Source organism: Linderina pennispora, assembly GCF_002104995.1.
Source record: "Linderina pennispora strain ATCC 12442 chromosome Unknown DL89scaffold_114, whole genome shotgun sequence".
Lineage (NCBI taxonomy): Eukaryota > Fungi > Kickxellomycota > Kickxellomycetes > Kickxellales > Kickxellaceae > Linderina > Linderina pennispora.
In genome coordinates this window covers 20,681-31,695 of record NW_024468362.1, presented here as the reverse complement: position 1 = coordinate 31,695, position 11,015 = coordinate 20,681, and the positions used below count along the sequence as shown (strand labels likewise).

The following is an 11,015-nucleotide window of genomic DNA, read 5'->3' as shown; positions in this document are numbered from 1 at the left end:
GACCACGCAGCAGAAGGAGAACGATGTTCTGCTGAAGTGGCCAGCGTTGCTGATGACATCGACAGCGACCAGTACACGCAGCTGTTCATGGACCATCTGGGCGTTGCGGCCAATGGCAGCGTCAATTCACAGGCGCCGACCTGGATCTCGGCACACCTGATGACGACAGTGATGCGCCGCTGCTTTGCCGAGCCCCTGGGCGCCCTGCGTGCTGCCCGCCGGACCTGTGTTTGCCCCGCGCGTTATTGAGCTTATGCTTGTGAGCTGCGGCCTGGCCAATGCACACGCTCCTGCACCCGGCCTGCTGCCGCACCTGACGCGCCCGTGTTGATGCGAAACACAAAGATTTTGACGCAGAGTGACGCCTGGGACCTTGTCAACATTGCTCTGCGTCGCTGCCCCGATCTGCCTGAGGGCCAGGTCATTGGTGTGCTGCAGTTCCAGCTTGACCATTACACACAGTATCTGCCACAGCTGTTTGTCAGCTCCGAGGATGCGCAGATGGACGACGATCTAAAGAGAATCGAGAACGACATCGCGCTGGTGGTGGCTGCGATCGTGGAGATCTTGGGAGACCACGACGCCTTGCGTACTGCGCTGGCGGAGCTGTCTATGGACCACGTCGCCTGCATTGTGCGACTGCTGTGTGGTCTGGATGGACTCGTGGACTAAGCTTGGTGCCAATGTCGAACTGGCTGCCAGCTCCAAGTTTGTGTCGACCACCACTGTGGACCGCCTGCGTGGACTGATCGATGCTGCCGACGCCGACGAAGACAGCAAGCTGTCGCCAGTCGCTCAGACTCTTTCTCAGGCCAGCTCGCAAAAGCCTGCATCATTGGATGGGTCCCCTCTGTCGATGCCGCCCTGACTCTCTTCAAGCAGCCCGCAACGCCACTAACAAGGCCGGCAACGGCAGCAAGTCTTTGGCTCGCGAGCTGACACGCGACTGGGCACCGCAGCTGACCCTGCCTGAGTCTCTGGTAGGCGTGCCTGAGCTCAGCCGTGTCGTTGACTTTGTTTCGCTGTTCCTGGACGCCCATGTGCGGCGCATTCTGCTGACTAGCGACATGCATGTTTTGGTTGAGCAGCTGGCCGTCACCACCAGCCAGGCCCTGGCTGTGTCTGAGCAGCTCCGGGTGCTGGCTGTGGGCTTGCTGCCGTTCAACATTATCTGGGAGGATCAGCAGGCTGAGCGCGTCGCCAAGGATCTGGAGCTGCAGCGGCGTGAGCTGGGCCTGGAGGAGATTGTCACGCGCAATGGCCTGACGCGCACTGAGATGGAGAGCCGCAGCAATTTGCCTGCGTCCAAGCTCAGGCCCCAGGGCGCGGCGAGGGCGGCGTGTACTGGGAGCGCGTGCAGAAGCTGGAGCGGTACCGCGTCGAGGTCATGCACTGGTAAAGCGGGCCTCAGTTCTCTTATGGATTTCTTTCTTTCATTTCAAAAATATAAGTGTCAGTCTTCAGTTATTCCGGTCCATGCTCCTGGACCAAAAAACCGTCGAGTGGGCCGGCGTCGGCGTCGAATTCGAGCTCGCATAGCCCACCGGCTGGGGCGTCACAATATCGTCCTGCGCTTCGCTCTCGGAGTTGTCCAGGTGCTCCGGTAGCGTATAGATCGCACGCGAATTAAGGCCTCTGGAGATCACCGACGAGCTGGTCGTCGATCCGTCATCGGTGGCACTGTCGATTCCGCCAGAAACGCCGCCCGTCGCTGCCACGCTGCCTGCTGACGTGCCCTCCGACGCCATGCTGGACGGCGGCGAGCCCGCACTGACCTTACCACCTACATGCGAGGCCTCTCGGTGGTGCGAACGTCGCTTTGGCCGCCGCTCGCTGGTGCGGAAGCTGCTCATGCCAGACGAATTCTTGCGCTGGCGGTCGCGTTTCGCCCGCTCCTGCTGTCTCCGCTTAGCAGCATCGCGCTTCCGGTAATATGTGGTGCGAAAGTCCCAGTACCCGTCGCGCAGCTGTCGCGGAACGAGGGGAAAAACGACATGTGCGATTCCGCCACTGCCGTTTGCTTCGCGGGGCTGCTGGTCGGCGGTGCTGGTCATGGAGGTGCGTACAAGCGGACTGGCTTCGAAGCGCATCCGGAATTGGTGCATGACGCGGTTGCATTGCGCAGAGTATTTGATCGATTGCAGAAACTTTTGGGTTGCTGACAATGTGGTAAATGCAGTACGCCGACCCGCCGCTCAGCAGCTTGCAGGTGAACTTGTACGACTGCGTGCTGACAAAGCCAAACCATGCAAAGTACACCACCAGGATCCCGAATCCGACGATCTGGGCTACAGCACGGACACAATCGGTTAGAAAAACATCAACAGTTCCATATGCAAGATGTGTTTTTCTGGTCTGAGCCAAACATCCAGGCGACGACATCACTTTCCTGTGCGCGTGCATGCCAAGGATATCCGTAAGCAGCGGAGAATGCAACATGCCATCCCCCACCGCTCTCTCTTCCCAAGAAAGGCGGGCTTACCCAAGTAGCTGCGTTTCTTCTTTTGCAGCCGCCGGTAGTTTTGCCTTCAGCCGCTCCTCGAATATCAACCAGTCCTCTGTACACGTGTGGATCGACTGGCGCCCCTGTCCTTGCGCACTGTAGCACCGTCAGTCCGTGTGTGTGCTGTTGTCGTGGTGACGGCGTCGATGCATTGGCAGCTGCCTGGTATATGGTAGAAAGGCTGCCCGATGCTTTTGTCGTGGCGAACTGCCGTGCATACATGGTCGTCAGTTCCCCAGCTGTCAGCAGCGCTGAGGGCTTCGCTGGCTTACTGTACCGCCCTGTCCAACGGAGGGTCCCGCCGTATTAGTGATACTGCTGTTGGCTGAACTGAATGCCGGTCGTGTGCAGCGACTCATTAGTGATAGAGGAAATAGGCGAATTGCTCATGGTGTGTATGTTGAAAAAGTACAAAGTGTATAGAGGAGGAGGGTGAGGTAATATAGTCTGAGGGTGTTTGCACTAAGCGCTTTCCAAATTGACAACACGCATTTGCTCGGCTCAAAAGTCGTTTGTGCGTGGGAGATAATGAATATAAGGTCGAGGGCGGGCAGGAAGGGAGAGGCGGAGGGACTGGGAAAGGTAGAGGCAGGAGTGGTGGGATTTTAGAACGAGAAATGTGCTTGACGTTAGGAAACAAAACACGCTCTGTGAACTCGCAAATCCCAGCCTACGACGTGGAGTATTCAGATGGCCACGAAGCGGCTTTCACGTGCCGTAGCAAGTATGCGGCACCTGCCACCGAGCCGCGACTCCAAAACCAACCGCGAGCCACGGCTTGCATCTGGTCTTTGCGCCGATTGCTGTGGGGCTGGGCCCGATTTTCAAACCACGCCTTGTCTCAGGCTCTTTTCCACAGAGTCTTTCTGAAACCAATTTTTCTTTTCTTTTCCCAAACTCAAAGTGAGTATACCTGTTCGCCGGCGATTTTTTCTCCTCCTCCGCCAAAGATGAATCCCCTCATTAGACAACTAACCACCCGGACCCGCCCTGCCTCCTTGCGATTCCTCCATAAGCACTCTTCAAACAATGGGCGTCCAGCGCGAGACCATTCAGGCCGGCGACGGCAAGACCTTCCCCAAGCCCGGCGACACCGTCACCATGCACTACACCGGCACGCTTGCTGATGGCACCAAGTTTGACTCGTCGCGCGACCGCAACCAGCCGTTTGTGTGCTCGATCGGCGTCGGTCCAGCTCATCAAGGGCTGGGACCAGGGTGTCCCGCAGATGACCGTTGGCGAGCGGCGCCAAGCTCACCATTCACCCCGGACTTTGGCTACGGTGCGCGCGGCGTCCCTGGTGTCATCCCGCCCAACGCGGACCTGATTTTCGACGTTGAGCTCATCCGTATCAACTAAACAGGCACATATTACTGTCATTATTTGCTCTTCATTGTTGCCGCAAATACATTGACGTAATCGGATAAGGGGACAGGCTGGCAGGCTTTCCAAATGAGTGAGGGAAATGGATTTATATGATCTGGAATTGGCGAGACGGATCTGGGCAATGTCGCCATGAAGCTCCAGAGTGCCAGATGGAGATGGCGGCAGGATTAGGCGGGCCGTGGTGATTTCGAACATCCACCAACCTGGATAGATTAATGGATGCGCTCTACCGATCCGATGCCTGAAGATCTCCAGTCAGAAGTGGCCAGAATCCAGCTATTTAGCAAGGCCTTCCAGCACATTTGGTCGTGCATAGCTTGCTGGAGTATGTTTAGAAAGTTTGACGATTTTATCAGCAATTGGAAGTGGTCTTCTGGACAAGGCTACCACCCACTATTGTATAAAAAGCGCCCCTGATACAGCAACGCGCCCCTGCCCAACCACACACTAGTTGTCCCTAGCACCCTTGCATACTTGCTTCTTCTAGTTTCCGTGCAGTTACAGAATGGATGATAGAATTTGAACCGTTGTCTCGCAGACGTGGTTCCAGGTCGACGAGCCTGATTATAAAATGCTCACCTCAAGATTCGATGCAGAGTCTGGCAACTGGACCACTGTTTTGAACAGCACCACCAACAGGCTGATACTTATTGTCCGCGCACCTAACTTCACCAAGCTCTTTAACAGGAGCCAAGCGTTGGTCCATACCCTTCCCATTTGATAACTGGGAACTGGGAACTTGGTGACTTTATCCGAACTTGGCCCAACATATCAGTGCTAATGATGACTGATACTTCCAGCATGCAGTACCTGCTCTCGAGCACACAAGAGTAGTGATCAAAATTCAGCCAGAAGCCCAAGGATATGAGAGTTGTTCTCAACTCAATCCAAGAAATAACATCGGACGACAGGTACATTATTTACAGCAACACCATGGTCAACAACACACATATATCATACTCAATTGACTACTGCAACAATACAGAGCAGAGAGCGCTATATAGAGAAAACTATTGAAAGGTCAAGCATCCCGATATAGAGTCCCATCTTAGGGCAACTGGCACTGGTATGACCGGCGCTACCTATGACATGTCGTGGAGTGCTACAGACAACGGATATACAACATCTATCCTTGAGTCAAGCGAAACCAATTACGCCCTAGGATTCAGGATTTCCACATAGTGCAGAGTGGAGATATATATCGCCACCATCAAGTTCACAGTCATGCAGAGTGTACAAGATGGTAACCTCGGTATTGGCAAATCTACGGGATCCGTGCTCAGCGGCTGTATTCTTACTACCGATGGCAAGCAAAATTACAGACAGGATGTTATATTCAGCAAGAACCTTACAATGTCGGCAACGAAACGAGGATACAGAAATGCGGTTCGAAATAATTTTTCAAGAATCTCGCAAGGCACTGCCACTCTGCACATACATTCTTCGCTGAGCCAAGATTTGCCATCATCGAGGTCCCTAGGAAGACTGTGCACTATGAGGAAGGCTATCCTATCAAAACATCTGGGCTGACTATTCGTGGCATACTGGCTGGTATGGCAATCCTCTGTCTCGTTCCACGACTAATTATGAAGCGGTTCAGGGCGCATTCAAGCCATACGCTGGATGTTGTTGCTGCAACAGCCATTGGTACAGAGGACATGAACTCCACTCGGCTGCGGAGACTACCTGAAATCCACGCCAACCTAGAAGGCAACTACAAGGCCGGATACAGCCTTGTTCTTAGCAACTGCGACAACTATGCAAAGCGGCGGGTCACGCTTGAATTGCTTCACGAGTAAGACATAAAACACATTTACAACCATTCTTCGCGAATCTCATCTTTCGTCTAGTTTGCATGTTGTGTTAAATAAACATGCGCCTATTTTCACATGCTCTGCGGACCGTGGTTTGCATGTCGTAAGGGCTATTTTTAGGAAATCGGCGCTGAGGATAATGCCAATCCCACCGGTCATCAATGGTTTGGCTTCCGATGGACAAACACTGGGATGTAGGAGCACACCCGAACACCATGATATTTTGCAATCGACATCAGGCTGGATCCACATACACCGATGTTCCTTTCAATATTCACATATACCCATTGCATTCAGATGCTCCGGCATTTCGGGTTTATCACTGTTTCATAATCAGCTAGTAGATTGGGCTGCCGGCTGCTCCCATTATCAGCGAAATATTGGTATACAGGAACACTCTGAGCAGATTGTTCCTGCGAGCCGGCATTGCTCACTGGGGAGATTGCATTACACACGTCTATTTACCTTGTCAACAACCTCTACCCTTGTTTGCAAGCATGCCAAGGGCTGCGAAGAAAAAAGAAAGCGAGGGGTCGAAGCCTCGCATCAGGAAGAAGAGGAATAAGCCTACCGGGGGTGCTCCTGAAAAGTCTCCCTATGGCTGTCTGCGCTGCATACTACTCAGGACTGACTGCGACAAAGTGATTCCACAATGCGCTGCGTGCAAGGATGCTTCGGTTGACTGTATGAGTTTCAGGCCCAGCATCAGCGACAGCCTGCTAAAGACCTTGCCTGATAGCTGTGTGCATGGAAATTATTCTTCGGAACAGGCTGCAAAGCAGAGACCAGTTGTTCACCTTAGAAACATGATTGGTGCGGACGACTTCCTGTCAGAGGAGCCCAGAATCGCTCTGCCCGAGGATCTCAGTTGTGTAACCAAAAACCCGCACAGGACCAAAGTCAGCGCAGATGTGCTCGAGAGCCTGATGTCGGGCCCGCTGAAGAGCGCTATCGAGAGGGGGCGCAGTAAAACGAGTCTGGACGATGAGCCGCTCGTGCTGCCGTCCTCACAGCTGCTCGAATGCATCAACCGGTCAATCACAAAGTACGAGGCTGAGAGGCAGCGGCCAGCCGACCTGAACGAGGCCATGAGCGGCAGCGCTCTGCTGGCATTGGGTAAGTACTCATTACTATCCCCTTGCTCCAAAAGCAGGGAGGTGAGTGGTGCTGATCAGTGTTCATTTGTCTACTTATCTCTGGCGCCATCCGGGCAATTGTAGGAGTCATCGTCCAGGAGCACTGCCGGCTCATGCTCGAGTGAATGGGTGGGAAGTTTTGAAACATTCGTGATAGCCCTTTGACTTTTTGCTTTCATCATCCACATGTGCCCAGATTCCGAACGTAAATGGCGCCACCTGCCTGTCGGCCTTTGACCCAGCTGCGCTGCAATGCCGGCACTGAATATCCTTTGCAAATTGTGATCTGCTAGATGTTCACAATAAATTGTTGGGTTGTAGGCATGGGGGATCCGTCGGGTGAGAAGCCAAGCCGCTGCCTTGGCAGAGCCAGGGGTGCTGGGAGTTGGAAAGGGCATAGCTGGCTCTTTCTAAAAATATGTCTGTCAGCATTGACGGGATACAAGGGATGTCTGTGCCGATCGCCCTCCTGCTGAAGCCGTTTTTAGTCTGAAAGCCCGCCTGTGGAGACAAAGCACCTGTGGCCATGTGTGGTCAGCCTCTGGCATCCGCTGTCCGCGAGGTGAGGCTGTGTGGGCAGAGAAAGACCCGGGACATGTCGCTGAGGGGCTTGGCTGAACGTGCCGCACCTGGGCTGCCCGCATACGGTAAAGGAAGTGCCGGCCCGGGATCTGTCACCAGGGCCGTGTTTGGAAATAGGGAAGGGCAGACCCCTCCCGGCTAGCTGCATGGAGGAAAGGCCCTACATTTCCGCGCGCACCTCCCCAAAGTTTTTCATTGCCAGACGGGCGCATGGAAACAGGTGATCGTCGCTGAAGATGCACATGCCGTTAATTGCCCCCCTTTGCGATGGTTTTTTTTGCTTTACAGTTGCTACAGAGTTCACTTTCACCTTCACTTTCACTCTGCACACTTTATTATTGCATTCTTCTACCACGCCCCATTCATCCCCATTCTGGGAGCCACACGCACTCATCAGCCTTTGCAAGCCATTCAAGGATAATACGTTTATATCGCCGCTATCGTCCCCACCCCTACACACGCATATATTTGCTCACTCCTCATTCTCACGTAATATTCTTTTCTACGTTCCAACTCTATTGCATCCCTTGTTCTCCATTGTCATCTCAAGCATTTCTCCCCACTACAATGATCAATGGCCCATCTCTCTGCGTCATCTTGGACTCGCCTGAGGTCACCCTGAGCGGCAGCCCTGGCTCTGCCAGCAATGCATTCATCACTGGCCGGGTCGTGCTCGGCTCCCGGTCTGCTGCCACGCTCAGAAATCTGACGGTCTCGTTCCGCCCGCGACGGAAGAAGCTCTTTCAGTCGACATATTCTGTGACTCCACTCATTGACATTCACACAACACTAGTCGAAGATGCAATCACGCCTTCGCACATCATCCATACAATCAATCACCGTGAGGGCAAGCTCGAGTGGCGATTCAGTCTGACTATCCCTGGCGACACTGCCGAGACGGTGTTCACGCGCGACATCTTCATCGCCTACGAGGTTGTTGCCGAGGCACGGCTGCGCAGCGCCTTTGGCAGCCTGCTTGCATCGAAACCCCAGCACATTGCGGTCAAGCGCGTGCCGATGCTTGACTCGCAGTGGGTCTCGCTGGTCAGCGAGCCCATCACCGAGACTGCCAAGTGGCAGGGGAGGCTTGAGCTGACGCTGCTGTCGCCGTCACGCGTTATCACTGACAGCCAGCCGGTGCCCGTGCGCGGCGTGCTCCGGCCAATGGAAAAGGGCATCAAGATGCTGCGCGCTGGGTTCCAGATCACCGAGCGTACCATCAGCGACGTCGACGCCTTTGGCATGTCGCACTCGATCAGCGCAACGCATATCATCAACGAGAACCTCACCGACATTATTGCCGGTCACTCTACAAACCGTCTTGGATGCGGATCCGCTGGAATTGAGGCCTCGTTTGCCGAGCTGCTCACATCCGACCGCGCTGTCGCCATGGGCCTACCAATTGACCAGGACATGTCGGTTGCGCGCTCGCTTACCGTGCCAGCAGCATACACTGGAATCCAATACGATGTACGCCGCGGGCCAGTGCGCGTCACGCACGACCTGGTCTTCAGCGCTGCCATTGCTGATGAGTCGGGCAACGTGCATAACCTGCGACTAGCCACGCCTATTTTCGTGCTACCAGATATTGCTGCCAGTGGCGTGAATCTCCCACGCTACGAAGAGGTAGGATTCGATACGCTGATTGAGGCAGCGACCGTAGATGTCGACGTACTGGACACCCTGCCCCAGATCGAGTGCACCGAGGAATCACCCCTCGCACTGCTTGGATACAAGTCGTGCGGTGACTTACCCCCGCCGTCATACACAGGCTCCAACCAGCTTCTGGATACTTCTGAGCTCACTGGTCCGCAGCCTGTGGGCAGTGCCTCAAGCCGACTCCGCCGTCTCTGCTCGCGCGCTCTGCTCCGGCAACCCCATGCCTCCACCGAACTCCTGTCGTTGTAAACAGCATTGCCTTCCCCGTCCCTCCTATCTCATACCCTCCCCACATTCCGTCATCTGTACACTGGCCCTTCTCCTTCATCCTCTCCCTGCGCGCCGTTTCAACCCACAGGTCCATATTCTGTTTAAATCCTCATTTGTTTTCACTTTCCACGTGCTATATTTAAATGTTGTCATCGACGATCTGTCGGCCTGTATGGCAGTTTGGTGGGCTGGTAATCAGGCCAATCTCGCACTGCACTGAACCATGGTTTGCGGCAGATCACCGGAACTCAGATCCTGCCAGAAATGGGCAATTTCGCAATCACCAAACACAGTTGTGCAAGAAGCTGCTTGCTCCAAAATTGAGCCAGACAGAGCGACTGTGAAGACTGCACGGTGGAAGTGTGGCCATCATAGACATATTGGTGTTCTGACATTTATGTCCGTCATCGTGAAGTTCTGTAGGCTGCGACACACCAGGTGCATACCATAGAGCTAAATTGTCAAACAATGGTAGCATGAAAACGATTACCCTTTGCTTGTTCACTACAATGGAGGCAATAAATGGGGTGCATGTTACCGTCGGCATTGCTATATTGAACCCAGGGCTTGAAGCATACGTTGCAAGCCAGCTAGCATAAATACGCTGTGTATGCTTAGAGTGAGCTGCTCCAGCATCAACACTTCACTTTCCATCCTCTGCTTATATCTAGCAGTGTCAGCCGGCCTAGCCAGTTTCTTTGTCACTACCACTATGTCTTCGATTCCTCCATCTGGCTGCCAGGGCAGCGTGCCAGGCAACCCTACTGAGAAACCAGCTCTTGTCTGGTCGGACAGCAGCATTGAGCCACTCGATGGCACTAATGCCAAGGAATATATCTGCGCATTAGAGTTCGTGACCGCTCCATATAATCTCCCCGATGAGCAGATGATCTTGCTTGCAATACGCAAGATGCCTGGGTTCAAGGCGCATATTTATGCTGCGCGCAGGCTTGTCAGAAAGGGCAAAGGTCGCGAGCAGCCAACGTGGGCCGAGATAAAGCCCTATATTTTGAAGGCAGCAGACTTTCTTGGCAGCGATGGAGACAGTGAGGAAATGGAGCTTCGTTCTGCTGCGCACCACCTACTCAGGGGTAAACTTCGTCCAGGCTGCGAAGCAGCTATTCTGTCATTCGCCTATCCGCTGCTGAAGGCTATCACTGGATGGTCGGATGGTAAAAAGTGTGCAATGGTAACTCAGTGCTTAAGCGATGAGCTGATAAGCTGCCTGGCAGTGAGCCATGTGCCGTCCGCACCGTTTGAGGATATGATACTTGGTGTCATTAAATATTGCCGCGAAAATATTGGTCTGATCGACCTGATGCAAGGAGGTATACGCGACTTGGCAAACTTCGTCTCTAGCGGGCGTTCTTGCAGTCGAAGCGAAGGCATCATCGATATCAACGATGGCAAGGACACTGGGCAGGCAACCAGTTTTGCCGCTATGGTGGATGGATTTGTTAACGGCGCCCTCCTGAAGAACAAGATGCTCCTTATGAAGAATCTTGTGGACAGGGCCAAATCAGGAGCTGACACTGCTGAAGAACCGGTTGACAGTACAACCGCTGAGAAAACGCATCCCACGAACCCAAAGTCTAAGGATGCAATGGGTGAGAAGAGCTGCTTCTACTGTGGACAGCCTGGCCACATGAAGTGGTCTTGCCATAT

At 53.9% G+C, this 11,015-nt stretch overlaps 2 protein-coding genes across 2 annotated transcripts; one reads left to right on the top strand and one right to left on the bottom strand.

Annotated features, from left to right (window-relative positions):
* Positions 1-501: 501 nt before the first annotated feature.
* DL89DRAFT_42342 (uncharacterized protein) lies at positions 502-1,829 on the top strand. Its single transcript, XM_040891647.1, has one exon. It carries the CDS (start codon positions 753-755, stop codon positions 1,605-1,607), a length of 855 nt encoding a protein of 284 aa, XP_040739202.1. The 5' UTR covers positions 502-752; the 3' UTR covers positions 1,608-1,829.
* On the bottom strand, positions 1,758-2,779 carry DL89DRAFT_42290 (uncharacterized protein). The gene has a single exon (XM_040891646.1). It carries the CDS (start codon positions 2,437-2,439, stop codon positions 1,909-1,911), a length of 531 nt encoding a protein of 176 aa, XP_040739201.1. The 5' UTR covers positions 2,440-2,779; the 3' UTR covers positions 1,758-1,908.
* Positions 2,780-11,015: the final 8,236 nt, after the last annotated feature.

What these genes read in the sequence shown, in the direction of transcription:
- DL89DRAFT_42342 (XM_040891647.1), top strand. Translation starts at nt 753, where the DNA reads ATGCTGCCGACGCCGACGAAGACAGCAAGCTGTCGCCAGTCGCTCAGA.
- DL89DRAFT_42290 (XM_040891646.1), bottom strand. Translation starts at nt 2,439, where the DNA reads ATGTTGCATTCTCCGCTGCTTACGGATATCCTTGGCATGCACGCGCAC.